Source organism: Glycine max, chromosome 17, assembly GCF_000004515.6.
Source record: "Glycine max cultivar Williams 82 chromosome 17, Glycine_max_v4.0, whole genome shotgun sequence".
In the NCBI taxonomy this organism is placed as follows: domain Eukaryota; kingdom Viridiplantae; phylum Streptophyta; class Magnoliopsida; order Fabales; family Fabaceae; genus Glycine; species Glycine max.
This window is the reverse complement of record NC_038253.2, coordinates 3,171,439-3,189,248: the sequence shown is the minus strand read 5'-3', so window position 1 is coordinate 3,189,248 and position 17,810 is coordinate 3,171,439. Positions and strand designations below refer to the sequence as shown.

Genomic DNA, 17,810 nt, shown 5'->3' with positions numbered 1-17,810 from the left:
AAATTAAAGGTGAAAATATTTTTTTAAAAAGGAAAAGTGAAAGTGATTGTGAACCAAATGTATGGTCCAGAGTAAAATTAATGAGTTGTAGTTTAAGTGATCTCCATCTTATGATATAATAACTATTCTGAGGAAGTATAAATGATTTATATTTTTACCTTTTTCTTTTCACTTTTTGATCAACTTAATAAACAAACCCTCTAACTGTGGTAGATCTTTTCCTTTGCAAATGTGTACGTGTTTAACTGTTTGAGAAAGCTTTCAATTGTGAATTCTTGAGCCGACCTAATAATTGATAAATAACTACTATTATTTTAATAATTATTTCTAAATTATTTTCATTTTATAGTATCAAAGAAATATTTATTGCTTTTTTTCTTTCAATTATGTCCTTCTCCTTCTACATTAATAGTTATCTACTACTGTCTTGGTAAATGTAAAATTAAGTTTTTTATAGTTGATTTATCAATACGGTTTTGTTAATCATTATTTTTAAGACAATAGATAAAAAATTTAAAACATATTTTATTAAAATGTAATATTTAATACTATTAATATAATTTTATTATATTCTAATAAAAAATTCTATTTAAGAATTTCTTAATTAACTTTTATCCTTAAAGGAATTGTTAACAAAACCATTATTAATTAGATTCTTTAATTCGATTGGAGTTCTCTAATATAATAACTATTTAAGAACGTAATCAGTACCTATTTTAACATTTTTTATATAAAAAAATACATCTCATTATTATAATACCAAAACTCTAAAACCGTAAAACAGCCCACGGAATTAAACTTATGATAAAGTAATTATCAATTGATTGGGTAAAACGTCACTGTTAATTCTGTGAGTTGGGTCATGGAAAAACAGTGGATGTAAATATTTTTTTATTGCTTAGACTTATATATTTTTTTAAAAATCAAATTAGTAAATGATTATTTAATTAATTTTTCTGCCTATGCTGGTCCCCTTGTATTAATAAAGGATGTTAGTGGGATGGCTCATCTTAAAATAGCCACATAGGCATAATTTGTCGGGTTAATTAAGCTTTGTTGATATTTGGTAGAACCATATTTAGGTTACCACGTCCTTAAGGAGCCTCTAAAGAGGTCTAATAATTTTTTTTAATTAAACGTTATTAAGATTCAATTGCAAGCATTCATCAATTTCTCGCATGGTCCATTTTGTTTTTCGTTAATATGTCTCTTAAAAAGGAAAAAAAAAAGGTGAAAGGGTCCAGCTATATAGTTTTTAAATAGCAATAATGATAATTAAAGGAAGAAAACGTAAAAACATGTAACAGAGAGAATGAAGTTTGTCTACTCTTCAAATTCCAAAGAGGAGACTGTGACTTTAAATCATGTTTCTTTGTCTCTGCATTTCTTTTTTCTCTTTATTCCATCTTTGATCCTCATAGCCCCACCCTCACACGTTGGGTCTATTGAATAATAAATCCATTTGGGGGCTCTTAGTTATTGCTGTACTCTATTGGCATTAATTGCTATCAATATACTACAACTTATTTATATTATCATCATTTATCATATAAAAGTACTTTTGATTCAAATATGCCTCCCTCCATATATATTTGTCTTTAAAAATAAAGTTTTGAAATGATTGTCTGTGGTTTAGAAGTTTAAGGAAGATTAGATACATACGAAATTAAGAGTTTCAACTTTTAAATAATTTCACTAATTATGCTATTTAATCAAGTGTAACTAACTTAAAATACACATGATAGGAGGGTTTTTTTTTTAGAGGGTGATAGGAGTTAAACTTCACGTAAATAATTTCCTGCCAGTATATAGAACTTACTTTTTCTTCTTTCTAATCACTAAATTTAAGATTTCCTTCATAATTAAAGATAATAAAAATTAAGTTTATGATTCTGAATTAAATTGGTCCTTTTCACTTTCCAATTTAAAGCCAAAGAATATGCTTTAACTCGAATTTATAAGTATATATAGAGAAAGAGAGAGATTTAAAATCATACATCATTATTGACCAGTATAACCAATCAAAAACAGAAACTAAAAGAGTTACGATTATTATAACACCAAAAATAGTCATATATAATTATGATGATAATTTATTGCTGAATTGAATATGAAATGAAATTAAGGATCGATATGAGGCATTGACCAAGAAAATGCATATGATGATATGATAAATGAGATCAATATTTAGCTTAATTCTTTGAACAACATTCGCGATTACTTTCACCTATATAATTTGCATTTTGGGTCCAATTTGAACTGCACGGTGGTATGCAGTTAATTAATTACAATCCACCGATTTTTTTAAAACATTTTTCATCTATGATTTTAATAAAAAGATAATTTACACATTTTTCACCTAATACACAACCAGACTCACACTAAGTAGTTTCACCAGTTAATTAACATTCATAACTGTTAGATATAATTTAAAATAACAAAGAGTAGAGATCAATTAGTTTCACCAAAATTACTTATTACAACAGGTTTTAAACAAAGAACCTCATTCTAATAAAATTATAACAAGTCCTTTGGATGATGTTGTGATTGTGCCACTGTGAATCTTTACACATATTTTTCAAAATCAGCTATTTCTTGTTGGATGACGTCTAATTCTTCCCTATACACATTTCCCACAACAAATCAAAGACAAAACAACTTAAACAAGACTCAAAGCAATGACTATACAAGAACAAGTCAAAACTCCAGATCTAATGCTCAAACTACACAACTCACTGTAGACTTCATCCATGAACAAGAATAACAACTTCTGTACTAGTGTCCAATGTTTCAAATCTATCAGTGTTTAGCTAGAATTAATGCATGCTAGTTTTCTACATAAGGCTGAACATCATAGTTACTCCAAGTTTCCAAACTGGGGTTGGTGATGGTGTGGATCAAGCTGTCAATTTAATTATTTTCTACTTATATATGGCTTTGGGAGATGCTATGGGTACTTAATCGAAGACAGAATCAATGGTCCTTGTACATTGTCTTCATGATTCTCTTCCAGCACTTATGCAACGGCATGATTTTTGGTTCAACATATAGTTAAATTTGGCCGAACCATTTGAGCCATCCCACTTTTTCCATTAACAAACAAGGATACACTCAAATGGGGCCCAGCAAAACAGTGTAATTAGATACTTGAACTCTTTTCTATTCAAATGTCCTTTTGTAAGAACTTGGTTGACACTATTATTGTTAAGACTAGAAAGCCCTTGAAAGTGGGTTGGTTTTCCACCGGATCAATGGTACAAATTAAAAATCTTTTCACTCAATCCCTTTGATTTGTTTAGATGATAATCATGATATAAAAATAAAAAAGAGAAAATGGATAAATCATAAAGCTCCCTCTCAACAAAGAAACAATGTTCTGTAGTCTAATATTCTATAGAAACCTCAAATAAACATGAAAACTCGCTAAATTCTACAACTATTATTATAATATTTGTACTAGAATATTGGTATTGAAAAGACAAGATATATTTATCCAGAGATTACTTTTCCATTCTTTTACTTTTTTTTATTAATCATAGTACATGGTGTGCATGACCATGACCATGACCATGGCTATTGAGCCAAATCTTTTACCCTTTTTTTTCCAATTTAATAATTTTAAACCTGATGTCCTCCCATAGTCATGTGAAGACATCTGCCATGGAAGGCAGAGTTGATTAAAATAAAATAATAACCTTCCAAAATTAAAATAAACATGAAGAGGGGGTGGAATATCATTAAGAGCTGATTAAAATAAACAAGTTTTGTAGGTTCCAACCAACCAAAACTTCAAAAAAAGTAATAAATTGAAGACCGTGCAACTTAGGCCTTGTGGACATGTCGCCCACCCTCATGGCAAATCAAAACCAAAGAGAGTGTGCTGAATGTCTGACTTGGCTTTGCTTTTTGCTTATCACTCTCTCTCTCTCTTTCTTTCTTTTTTGTTTTAAAGTAGCTTCTGTTGTGTGCATATATAAGGAGCCTAAGGTGGCGGCTTTTCTTTTCAGTCTTGATCAGTTTCATTCATTGGAAGATATGGGAACATTAGAACAAATTGATGCTCCTCAAACCCAGTCATCATCATCTTCTTCTTCTTCCATCGATAGCAACAACAACCCTTCTAGGACTAGGACTCCACCATCCTCTTCCCCTTCATCAAGTCTATGCAGAAACAGAACTGATTTGAGCACTGACCTCAGACTTGGTCTTAGCATCTCTCCTTCTTCTCAATCTGAATCACCCTTCAATTCAACACGAAGGTACATACATACCTATACATTTTTCTAGACAAAAATTGCTCTCAATTGCACTTTTTTTTTTGTTCCTTAATCTTGATCCTATTGTTTGTGTTGAATATGTTCATGCATGTGTGGTTAATTGCATTAACATGTTAATCTATTAATTATCTACCCTTCAGGGAAGAAAGTTTTGACTGGCCACCAATTAAGTCTATATTGAGAAGCACCCTTGTGGGGAAACAAAGCTATCTGAGCCAAAGACCCTCTTTGTTTGTCAAAGTCTATATGGAAGGAATCCCCATCGGAAGAAAATTGAATCTGATGGCACATTATGGCTATGATGGACTAGTGAAAACTCTTGGCCATATGTTTAGGACGAACATTCTCTGTAAGCATTTCAAACCCTCATAAAAAAAAATATCATTTCCTTTTGCACCTTCTTAATTTGGATCCTCATTTTTAGAGATCAATTTTTTTTTCCAGGTCCTAACTCTCAACCACTTAATTCTGGGAATTTTCACGTGCTAACTTATGAGGATCAAGAAGGGGACTGGATGATGGTTGGAGATGTGCCGTGGGAGTAAGTGATAAATATATGTCTCAAAATTGAACTCTTAAATCTTATTAGCTCCATTTTTCAGTGTATTTTTTTAACCCTTTTGTATTTGATATATTTAATACAGGATGTTCTTGAACAGTGTGAAGAGGCTGAAGATCACAAGAGCTGACCGATGCTAGTTAATTTAATGATGTATACAATCTCTCTCACAACACAAGCTCCTCCTGATCAATTTTCATTGTTCATAAATTTTTGCTGTAGATCTAGTTATTAATTAGTGGGTGGGTGAAACCCCTTGAAATATTTCACCAAAAAGAATGGATCCCGTGATTATATTATCTAATAGATTTATACACCCAAAAAAAATATATAGATGTATAACTTCTTACCCAATTTTCATTTCAGTGCATAGCTGCACTGTTTCTTATTCTCTCTGTTTGATGATGGAGTTGTTTAATTTTCCTTTGTTTTGGAACTAGCTCCATTATTTTGTAGTCATTTGGAACATTTCATCTCCCTTTTGTCTTCTTAGCTTTAATGCATGATGTTTCTTGGTGTCTCTTTTATGATAGAGTAGTCCAAAATTTTCAAGCTTGGTTTGGAACTAGCTCAATTAATTTTTTAGTGATTTGGTTGGTATATTGCACCTTCCTTCCACGAATTTTACCTACAAGATGAAATATGAAATACTCTAAACCGTGTGTTGCTTGAAATGTATCAAAGGTAAAATGTGAAACTATAAAAAGAAGGTATGGTTTCCCTAATTTCCCTAGAGGGGCCTTTTTTTCTGCTGTCTCTGCTTTGATGTGTTTGGCTTTGTTGGGTAATACATAATGATGCTAATGGTGTCCACACACCCCTCGTGTCAAGAACAGTGGTTTTGCTTTCATTGTCATAATTTGAGCAAGATTCTAACTATGAATTAAACAATCCACATTCGAACACCTATCTGCCAGAGAAGTGTACTCATTTTGATTGTTGATCAAACATTCACCAACTGAGAATGATATTTCATCTGGACATCATTAATAGCCCTTGATTTTCAAGTTTGAACTCCAGCACAAGGCGAAGATAAAAATCTTTTACTAGGCATGTAATGTGAGAACCAAATAATAGTCATGTGCATAAATCTCATAAACCAACTAGAGTTTGATATCCATGCACTATCAATAGAGAAGTTTTTACGATATCAATGAATAAAAAATCATTGATTTGTTAGCTAGTTATGCTCAATTCATTGAGGATAGGATGCAAATTTTATGTAGTTGCTTCTTTTCTCTTGTTATGGCTGATGTAACCTTTAATGTATTTTATCGCCTAGTTTTAATGGTTATCGGGATCTTTTCCCATCATTTTAAAAAATGAATAAAAATCATTATTTTATCATTTTTTAAAATAATTATTATAAAAATCAAGACGGTTTTTTATTGAATGACATACATATATTATTTATTCAACCAAGTATACTAATAGTGCGGGAAATGTAAAAAAGTACACTTGTGTAGTTTTGTTTGAATATTTAAAAAAATTTATACTGAACGCATCATAAATAGATTTATTAGAAATGGTGGCATATGCTCTCTTTTTTATTTTATTTTTGGTAGAAATTATTTTTAAGGTGAAATAATTTCTTGTCAAGTGATCCATGCAGTAGAGAATGTCTTGTTTTCATGGGAAAATATGTTTAAAATATTTTTAAATGCATTTTTTTTCCTTTTGGTGAAACTTTACAATTCCAGCAACATTATAACACATTTTTATGAATAAAAACTACAATATATAAAATATTTAAATATTTTATTGATTATTATTCCTTGTATGCGAATCCTTTTATCATTTTATTTTGAAAAATAAAAATATCCATTAACAAAATATAGCAGAAAATATATATCATAATCTCAAATTTGTGTCTTTGCATTAATAAGAATAAAATCAAAAGTAAATGTTTCACCCATAAAATTAGCAAGAAAAGTATAATATTGTATTCCTTCACTGCATTTTGTTATTCGAAAACAATACTTAATTTTGATCATATTTTATATTCTGAAATTAAAACTTTCGTTTATTTTCTAAAGATATAATTTTAATATCATCTCATCAAAACAAATGTACCAGAATAAATTAATAAACTGCTTTATACATAATTTAGTTGAATTTTATGGTATTTATATAGTAATTTTTATTTCTTAATTTTAAGCACTCTTTATTAAAACTGCATAAATATATTATTAATATTTATTTTACACTGGTTTCGTTATGACATATCATATATTTTTAATTTGATAACTTAAGCGGATATTTTATGCAAAAGGACAACCTAAATGGACTCCAATACTGATTATCTCCTATCAAAGGGACCAGACATTTTCCTTAACTTTTTGTTATGCAGCAGTCCTTTCATATAAGATTGGTTCCTATTTTTGTAACTTCTACCCCACTCACTCTAACGATATTATGGAAAAATTCAATCAAGTCTAGTTTCCAATTCGTAAAAAATAGAAAAAAAGGACATAGAAACGAGGGGTTTGGATCCCGTATTTGTCTAGCCAAAATGGTCCTTTAACGAATCTCTCACATGTAATAAAACCCTAGAGTAATTAAGAGAGGGGATCAGATATTTTTCTTTCTTTCTTTCTGAAATAGAAAGTATTTATAACCTTGATATAGTTGTTAGTTGTTACTGTCCTCAAACGTCTTCAACTCGTATCAACTGGTGGTCATTTTTACAGCTAATTTAATATGTCTGTGTATTGAATCTGTTTCTAAATAATTAAGTAGAGTTTTTGTCTTTTGAGAGTAGAAGAATTTCCGTACATACTTTTCTTTTCATTCAATCATGTTTAACATGCTTTTTTTTTGTCTTTTATATCAAATTAAATTAATATTTTAGTTAATTATTAAATAAACAAAAAATTTACTTTCATTAATTTTTTAAATAATATTCAATATTTTCAATCAACATTAAACATTATGAGATATTATTAAATTATTTTTTATTAATTCCATTAATTTTAAAGTTTTTAAATTTTTAAAAAAATTTACAAAAATTTAAATTATATTTGAATTTATATTTTTAATAAAACTAAACTTTATTAATGAACTTAATTTTTTGTTAAATATTTTTTATTCATCTCTTTTATATCTTGCATTTAGAAGCCCTGTCAAACAGCCAGAAGATATTTGCTAAAAAGACAAAATGAAACCCCACAAGTAAGGTCCATGCTATTTATATCTTCTTTTTTTCTATTCACACCTCCACTTTTATATTCTCAAAACACTCTTATTTTTTATCATCTTCATGCCTCCAATTTTTCACAATTTTTTTGGAAACTATTATAAAATTTTGCACCACATTATAATTTTTTTTAGAGAATCCACATTATAAAACAAGAATCCGAAAATTTTACATTATAAAAATAGTTTTTTGTAAAAGTATATTTTTGTACAAAGGAAAATGTAAAATATAGGCAGGCAGTACGAAGAGGACGAGAATGGCATGGGCTTAAAACAAAATAGAAAGACTAAAATGGGCCTAGGCCCAAAAATAAGCGTGGATTTCCCAAAAATTGGGAACTGAAATTTCCGAACATTAGCGAAGGAAAAAATAAAGAGTAAATTACATTCATTTTTTTTTCTTGAGGTCCGCATTTATTACACTTACACTTCTTTCCTAGCATTTCCACTGTCTCCCTTAAAAATTTACCATTACTAATGGCGTTAATTTTATTTTTTTGAAATATCCTAAAAATTCTTATCATTCTCTTTTAAGTCCGCTTTCAGTTCAAGTTTACGAAAACACCTTCAACTCACTTGTTAACTTTGTCACCTTCGCCAACCACAACTGATGCCGTCTATAGGTTCGTCCAAAGCCACGACAATCTTACTAACAAATGCTGCTCGTATTGCGGATCATGTCTAGTTCTTGTTAATATTGACAGGGTTAATAGGTCAGGGAATTACAATATAATGGGTAGTAAAAAAAATAACAGAATTTTATCTATGATGAAAAAAGAGTAAATTTGAGTCTAATAAACATTAATCTGAAAAATAAAAATTAGAGGCAGAAACTGCGTGGCTGGTGATTTTGGTTTGGTTTGGGACGAAGCGTAAAAGTTAGTTTGTGTACCCTTCCCATCCAAACGGCGTCGTAATCGATCGGTCATAATCATATTCCGATAGCATGAAAACCACGATTTCGTGTTTCTACAGAAACCCCGTCAAGTTCAGAATGTAAGTTCAACATTCAAACTGTTTCGTTTCGTTGATTGGTGTTTGCAATGCGTAATGACTAATGAATGATTAATTCACAGGCCAACTGCGGAGAACTTGGTTCCCATTCGATTGGACATCGAAATCGAGGGGCAGAGATACAAGGACGCGCTCACTTGGAACCCTTCTGGTAATTTCAAACCAAACCTGTTCCTGTTCCTGTTTATTCATTGCCGTTGATTGAATTCCAACGTTGTAGATCCCGATTCTGAGGTTGTCGTCTTTGCAAAAAGGACTGCTAAAGACTTGAAGCTCCCTCCCGTTTTTGTAACACAAATTGCTCAATCAATTCAAGTAAACACACTTCACCAATGGTTTTTCCCTTTTCATTCTAGGTTTAATGAATTATTTATACTATACATGCACCAACTTTTCATTTTAGTCTCTATACCTAAAGACTCTATCTTTTGTTCCCTGTACAAGCAATTTTTTTTTATATGTTTTAGTCACTATTGTTAGTTTTCCAGCTGTGTAAAACTGCCACAAAATGAAGGCACAAGGACTAAACCGTTAAAAAAAATAAAAATTGATCTTATAGGGATTAAAACGAAGAGTTTTTTAGTATAGAGACTAAAGCCAAAAGCTACCAAACTGCAAGTATAGGGACCAAATGATTAATTAAACCTTCATTTTATTATTATCCTACAATTAACCTAATTTATCTTATGTTGTATTATCAGTCACAACTTGCGGAGTTTTGATCCTATGAAGGCCAGGATATGTATTCTGGGGAGAAGATTGTTCCGATCAAGGTCTCTGTTTGTTGCCATTTTGTGTTTTCTCTTGTTTGATTGAATGTTTGCTTTGCCTATTAACAAATCTTCTTGTTTCTTTTTCACAGCTTGATCTTCGTGTTAATCATACGCTCGTGAAGGACCAGTTTTTATGGGTAAGATTGGAACACAACACAGGTGTTGTTTTGTGAGATTGTTGCCCTTGTTTGTTGGTTCGTGTTTTATGTGTCTAAAATCTTTGAATTCAAGGACTCGAACAACTTTGAGAGTGATCCTAAAGAGTTTGCCAGACTCTTCTGCAAGGACACGGGCATTGAAGATCCCGAGGTTGGAGTAAGTGTATCCAATTATCACTGGTAATAAGTTAAGATAAAACTGTGCATGTTGGAGCAGTGTTAAAACTCACTGCTCCCCAAGAAAGAATGATAACTGAAATGTTAACTTGTGCTAAGTGCCAACTTTATGTTGTTTTCTATGATCTTTCTTATGACAATAATAGGTTTTTTTATAGAGAAGCAAAATTATGTTGGTAATGGGCCAATGGCTTTTAGGTCGTGTTGTAGTTAGAAACAATTTGTTGTGCGAATGTAGGAATTATATGTTTTCTTTCATCAACGAATTTTATTTCTTTCTCTTGCTTTCTTCTTAACACTCACAAGCACACAGACATTCTTGAAAAATCAAAATACTAAACTGTAAAATGCTTCTTCTGCTATGCAGCCAGCTATTGCCTTTGCTATCAGAGAGCAGCTTAATGAGGTCAGTCCTTCTATTTGTTGATTGATGTATCATTTTCAGGAATTGTTATGGTTCAGTTGCCATAATCTTAATGTTTTTTTCATATTTAGATTGCAATTCAAAGTGTGGTTTCAGCAAGAGAAAGCAGAATGAGCAAGAAGGGTCGTTGATGGCCTGAATATACTCCAGTCAGGTTTTTTATTACTATACACTTGTCTCAAGTTTGTGCGGTGTGGTAAATGCAATTTTATTACAACTCCAAGTGAATATGTAAGTTCCTAATTCGCATTGTTTTCTCGTCAATGGTCCTTTAACAGTAAAGGAGGTGCTGTAGCAGTGGACTTGGTCAAGTTGTTTGGTCCGAAATCTAGTGTAGTTCGGTAAGTCTGTCTCTTAAATTTGAACACTCATTTTTGCTGAAATTCATTGATTTTATACTGAACATTTATATCATTGTTTAATCATCATAGGCTGCACATAGTTATGGTGCTTATGTAGTTAAAATTGTTCTTGAAATGCCATAATGTGAGTTTTTCCTTATTATTGTAGCTTGTGGAATTCATTAATTCATAAGCCTCAGAACTAGGCTAGGAAAAGCAATGGCATAAGACGACACATAGTTTGTTGATCAACCACATAACATGCGGGTCTAAATCTATAGTTTGTGTAATTTTTTAAACTAATTTGAACATACTATTATGATCCGGAAACAGAATATGAATTTAGAGAGAGAGATGTGAAAAGATAGAAGAAAGATAAAAAAATGCTTCTGTTCTTGAATATTGAATGACATAGAAGGAGAGAATTCTCTGCTGGGCTAGGGTTTCCCCTTCACAAAGGGATTCCCTTTTCTTCTGCAGAGCAATGCTCAATTCCCAACTGCTTACAGATCTGAATGTTTTCCCTTCTATCCCTCCTATTTAAGCTTAAAGCCATTGCCCTTCCAACTAAAACCACTTTGTATCTAATTCTATGATTTGTGACTTCCTAAATCCTATCACATAATACAAGTCTCCTAGAACTAACATATATAGTCTTGCATATGAAATTCAAATGAGAACTTCAAAGGCTTGGCCTGTTTTGGTTGAATGTAACAGGAAAAGAAAGGAGTGGGACGTATAGGAACCTATTGTCGACCTACTATCCAACGAGGAAGTTGATGCCCTTGAAGCAAAGGAAGAGAGAAATTTCAGGTGAATTCACCCTGTGGTCAGCCACGCCACATCAGAAGGGTATATAGTTCAATGACAGCATATATCGGGGGTTAGAGTTCTAAGTTATTGTAGTTGCAGTATATACAAGTTGGCTTTTTAGTACCGGGAATCAATGATTCAGAATATTGTTATCGTTTGATTTCTTTAGTTTTAGTCTTGTAGAATTTCTTATTTATTCTCTGTACCCTCAGCAGAAGAGGAAAAAAACAGCACCCTCTTTGTATATTTTTCTGTCGAACTTAGCAGCAGCAACAAAAACAATTAAGTCATTTCTCATTAGGTGGGTTTTCCGGGAAACTAAGAAGTCTCAAAACTGTCAATAATGAGTTCCGAATACTGGATCTAGCCTATGATTAATGTTTGTGCCAGAAGAAATTTCATGGAATCTACGACAGTTTTATATTATGTATTGTTAAAATAATACAAGAGTTAGACTTTCACTTCTTTTTCTCTTAACATTCTCTTTCATTTGCTTTTATTGTAAGTTGTAAATTAGACATAACTTGTAAGAATATAAAATCTTCATTCTCTCTTCTCATTTGCAAAAGCATATGAAATCTCACAATTAGGCAATTCTTTTCTCTCTTAACTATCTCAAAATATCCTTATTTTATCTTTATTTGATCTCCTGTGATCTCTTTAGATACTAAGCTCATTTTTATTTTGAAGGAGATTAATATCCAACTATGGTTTTGGGAATACTTTCCGTACACCAAGAAGATATTGGGTAGTGACCAATTAAGAAATCTTGGGGAAGTGATAAATTAAGAAATCCAAATCCAAGGTGCATCAAAACAGATGGAATTAAATAGACTATGTAGTTATGACTTGTGAGCTAGAACTTTCAAAGAAAACGTGGGGTTATGGCTATATCGGTAGAAGCTTAATACCTCATTATTGTATCCAACCAATTAAAAGTTTACAACTACTCTATTAGAAAATGACAATGTCAAAAAGGAAATAACACGTGACTTCATTTGAGAGAAGAAAAGTGTGGTAGTTGGGCTTTGGTCTTCCCTTGTTCCCCAAATTTCACCGTCCTCAAATTGAGCAAAAGGGGGTGCATGAGTTCAAAATTGTTTATTTCTACCATTCAAAAGTCACAACGAATTTGGGGGTTGCAAAATTACCACATGGGTACCGACGGTAGAGCAGATCATAGAGAAAACGAAAGCTACAAATAGGACAGAAATTGAAGACGTGACCTTAATAACGAATACTTATCTCTCAAGAAAGGGAGACATTATGAGGCGAGAGAAGGAAGAATTAAAGAATCAAGAATGTATTAGCGAAGATTCATTTTATTATTTTAAGAATTGATTACGATATTATGTAGCATCTATTGTTGAGATGTTCTAGAATCAAATCCAAGTCTTTTCTTTATTGGGGTGGATGGTCGAACGTCAGTCAACTTTTGTTAGGAATTACATAATATATGAATATATACGATTTGATTGATTATGACTTGCCACCATAATCATTGTTTGAAATTTTTTGTTTTGATTCTTTTTTATCACGCGGAAGAATTTATTTGATATATAAAAAATCATTTAGTTTTTTTAAAATAGTAATTAGTTTGATCTTTTTTTAAGAGAGGAATTAATTGATCTCTTTTTTTTTAAGATGGAATTAATTTGATCTTCAAATCTTGTTATTTAAATGTGAGTGTTACAGTATTTAGAAATCCTCTTTGATTTGATTGGATTTAATAAGATTTTGTTTAATGTTTATCTTTAATTGTAATTGTTAATTTATTTTTCCAGTTTACTGATTTCTGTTATTTCAACAGTGAGATATAAAATTGTGGAAATGGGAATGTTACATGGAAATCGTTTTACTAATCATTTTAATGTTCTCAAGGGTGATTTTTAATTATGAAAATATGTTTCTAAGAAAAATGTAAAATCAAATTGAATCCAATTTTAACTATTCTAAATACAAATTAGTCCATACTCGTAAACTTGCTTGTTAAATGTAATAATTAATTCAGTAAAAAATGTAATAATTAATTAGCTAGATAATTTGGATTATTTAAATCACTATTATTTTAGTTAGCCTACACTTTGTACCAACTTAGTCTTATCGTAATTGACTTATATAATTTTTAATTATATAAAATAAATATTCATCGTGTATTATACAAACTCAAATACTTATATAATTTGTATATTTAACTATATTAATTTATTATAAATATTAATTATAATATAGTTTAAAATTTTAAAAATATTATTACAAAATTTAATTATATAATAATACACACTATACTAATTATATTAAAATAGAATAAAATGTTAGCATATTTTGTGTTTTCAGTATTTACTAATCTTTAAAAATAAAAATACAAGTACAAGTCCCTTATTTTTCTTATCATGATCATGACTAGCGAACGTACGATTAACCAGTCGAACACGCTGTCCACTACTATAAGATATTTTCTAAGTCTGGAGATTTTAACATTGACCATTGACTAGTGACAGAGAGAAGTGAAAAGAATCTAATCTACTATTTATCATATCATAATCTCGCCATGATTTTCTCTCATCAATCATGGGGATTCCCTACAGTACACCATCACATTTTGACTTACAATTACAACACAGACACCGCCACCGTCTTCTCTTCACCATGAAAACCAGTGACACTCGTTAAATCCTACTAGTATTAAACTTAAACACCTACACTACACATCATTCTTTTTTCTTTTTCTTTTTTTTTTTTCATTTTCTACGATGAGAATGAGAATTACATTCATACCAGATAATGATATGCTAGTATGATGCAATTATGACCTTAAACATTAGCATACAAAAACATTCGCTAATTGCTGAAGTGCCACTTTCTTGTTTTTGATTGGTTGGGTCAGGTTGAAGAGGTTATATTGCAGTTTGTGGATTTGGACTTATCCAGAATAGACCACATCACTTGAACATCTTCATACCCACATGCCATCACTTCACCCTGCAGATCCATTACTTGCCTCTCTTGCTCTGCAAACCCATAACCATGTATCGATCATCAATACAATATTGCAATTCATAGTCCATCACCCATAACAATTACAATGAAAAATGGATAATTTTTAATTAATGAAAAATACTTTTTTTAAAAGTTAGTTGATAAAAAAATTACTACCATTGACTCAATTGATATAATAATATTTTTGTTTGTGTACAAAAAAAAAAGAGTAATTTGAAGAATTGGGTGTAGGATATGATGATTGTAGGGTGTCGGTGGAGAAAGATAGTGACACAGACACAGACCTGTTTGAGACTTCTTTTGATCCCTTGGTGGTTGCTGCTGTTTAAATACAGTGCAAGCCTTTTTGAATGGAGTTGTGATGGTCTTCTTCCAAGAGGCCATTGCCCTTTGAATTATGTGCTGCCAATTGCAATGAATGTTGTCTCTAGGCCTTATATAATACTAGGAGTATAAGCAGAGAGGATATATTATATATAATATGTGTATGGAAAATAAGAAAAGAAAGAAAGGAACAGAGAGACAGAAACACAGAGGGCACAGAGAAGAGAGGGGCAAGATCCGTGAGATGAGGGTAATGGTGGTAGGAAGATCACTCCTTTTTATTGAGACCCCTTATCTCATTAAGCTAAAGGGTCGGCGACTGCACCAAAGCACATGCTGCACGCTCCCTCACAACACCACTCTTCTTCCTTACACGTGATATCTTTTCCACTTGATTGTACTATTATTTATTGCCAAATGGACCCCCCCATTGTCTAATAAGTTAACCTATGGCCTTTTCATTCTACTTCAACCCCTCCTTTTACAACCCTTTTTTCTCACCTTCTCACCTTCTTCATTGCCCAACTGCATCTTCTCCACTTGTCACTCATTATTATTAACATTTCTATTTTCATCACGCCATAAATGTTTTGCTCTTCAAACCTTCCTATGTGTTTTGGTGGTTTGGAAGTTGGTTATTCTTTTCGTGTTTTCTGTGGTGTAAGATAACAGTAATGTAAATAAATTCATACCATATGTTTTTACAGTACTTTTATGAGGGCTGATTTGACACCTCAAACAACATTTCAGCACTCACTTTACAGTTTTCTTAATGCCCTTCTAAGTTCTATCTCTCTATTATTGTTATATCACATCATGTCTAATATGTTCTTACTTAAAAGTGAAATTTAATTCAAATATCTTAAAACGAGAGAAAAGTCTAGGTTCAAAATTTATAAATGTAAAATATAATTTTAAAAGAGATTTCACTAAAATGATAAATTAGATTTTCATACTTCCTTTATTTTTCAGTTTTTACTACCTTTCCCTAGGTGTTTAGACCTCATGATACCAATGAAACTTTTCATACTTTTTATAAAAAAAATTATCTCTTTTTATTTCTCATTCATTTTTTTTCACATTTTCTTTTAAGATTCTTTTCATTTATTTGTGCATCTTTGTTATACACTTTCCACAAAGCAAAAATAGTTTCTATATGGGAAAGACAATGTTACTGTCTGTGATTTTGTGAAGAGAGGGACCCTCCAATGCAGGTCTGTAAATTCTGAGCCTTTTGTAATGAAATAAAGCCATTGGACAAAGGCTCAGTTCCCCACTTCATGGCATGTGACAATGATATGATATGGGGAACGGAACGTGGAAGATTGGACAACACAAGGCAACGAAAGGAACCCCAATCCTTGTGGGGTCTGTATGCATGAGGCCCTTCATTTTCAGCCCTATCTAGGACCCAATTTTGACATTATTGCCCATAATTTAGCAAAGGAAGAAAAAAAAAAGTAGTCTTAGGATTCATAATTTCATATGTATAAAAAAAAATCTGCATAAATGATTAAAGTGCTAAAGAATTTCTTCATATTGAATGTGAACACTAGAGCGACGGTGCCGTTGATTCTAATCATGAGTTGACAAAGACATAGCCAACTAAGTAATGACTAATGATAAGTAGTTAGCTTCCCAATGCAGCTTAATTTGGTTTGAAAATCTCCATTCCCCCAATACCTTCCTTCAAAGTGTGTTTGGTCATTGGTTACAACAACATAAATCTACAAATCAAACAAATAATAAATACTACCGGTACATCGAAAGTACTAACATATTGAGCGTCAACATATTGCCTTATCTTTCGTATCTGAAAACACCCATAAACAATGCAATCTTATGATAGGGTCGTATTTAATTCAATTTTTAAGCTTTCTCTGACGTAAAGCCCATATTCTCTGAGATGCATTTGAATTTTTAAGGACATTGCGTAGGATGCAAATTAAATGACATAATGCAGAAATGATAAAAAAAAAAAATGACATAATACAGAGGAACAATCAATATTGTAACGGTATTATTATGCTGCATGTCCTTTGATCCTATTACAAATGCTTATTCTTTTCATTTTCAATTTAGCAATTAGACCTTTTTTTATTCCCTTTCACATGCAATGTATAATGTACCTGTGAAGGACAACTGAACACTAAAAAATTATTGTTGGAACGATTATTGTTTTGTAAATGACAATAAAACCGTGTTGTCCTTTTGGCCAAAAAAATAACAAATTTGATTTGATAGAAGATAAATCGAAATGTTTGGCGCATTGTTTTCACATGTAGACATACTGCATGTTAGGCCATTAAATGCCCGTCCCTTATTTTTCCTCTCTATAATCATGCAGCTGTATGCCTGTATGCAAATATATTTCTTTTTTTTTTGTCAAATTTAATTGGAATATACTTACAATTTAAAGTTCTTTTTATCTTCTTAATATAAACAAAAGATCGATATATAATTAAAAAATAATAATTTTTGAAATCATATCTAAAATATTCTCAACTAGTTAGCAATATAATATTTTATATTAACATTGTATTAAAATTAAATTCACGGTTACCCTTTCTACTCCATCGTGGTAAAATGTTGCTCTAACTTAGTTTTAATTTTTCCTTGAATTTTTCATTAAAAAATACTTTAATAATATAAATTTTAATTCACAACTCTCAACTTTTAAGTGAGGCATTCTCAATATTTTCTCTTTTTTTTTATAAAAAAAAAAAACTAAATTTCGCATACTACCTCACAGCTA

General features: G+C 31.1%; 2 protein-coding genes and 1 pseudogene across 3 annotated transcripts; 2 read left to right on the top strand and 1 right to left on the bottom strand.

The window, feature by feature from the left end:
• Positions 1 to 3,751: 3,751 nt before the first annotated feature.
• LOC100527448 (auxin-responsive protein IAA4-like) lies at positions 3,752 to 5,356 on the top strand. Of its 2 annotated transcripts, XM_041010879.1 has the most exons (5): positions 3,752 to 3,886; positions 4,008 to 4,259; positions 4,418 to 4,626; positions 4,722 to 4,818; positions 4,922 to 5,356. In XM_041010879.1, exons 2-5 carry the CDS (start codon positions 4,036 to 4,038, stop codon positions 4,974 to 4,976), a joined length of 585 nt encoding a protein of 194 aa, XP_040866813.1. In that variant the 5' UTR covers positions 3,752 to 3,886; positions 4,008 to 4,035; the 3' UTR covers positions 4,977 to 5,356. The 2 variants fall into 2 exon arrangements, with proteins under 2 accessions (XP_040866813.1, NP_001236223.2); NM_001249294.2 differs by having other exon boundaries at positions 3,832 to 4,259; positions 4,922 to 5,353.
• A 3,082-nt stretch (positions 5,357 to 8,438) lies between these two features.
• On the top strand, positions 8,439 to 12,049 carry LOC100789994 (chromatin structure-remodeling complex protein BSH-like; annotated as a pseudogene).
• Positions 12,050 to 14,186: 2,137 nt separating this feature from the next.
• On the bottom strand, positions 14,187 to 15,698 carry LOC100787873 (uncharacterized). Its single transcript, XM_003550956.4, has 2 exons — positions 15,016 to 15,698; positions 14,187 to 14,742 (listed from the first exon to the last, which is right to left on the bottom strand). The coding sequence occupies exons 1-2, from the start codon at positions 15,113 to 15,115 to the stop codon at positions 14,615 to 14,617; spliced, it is 228 nt and encodes a 75-aa protein (XP_003551004.1). The 5' UTR covers positions 15,116 to 15,698; the 3' UTR covers positions 14,187 to 14,614.
• Positions 15,699 to 17,810: the final 2,112 nt, after the last annotated feature.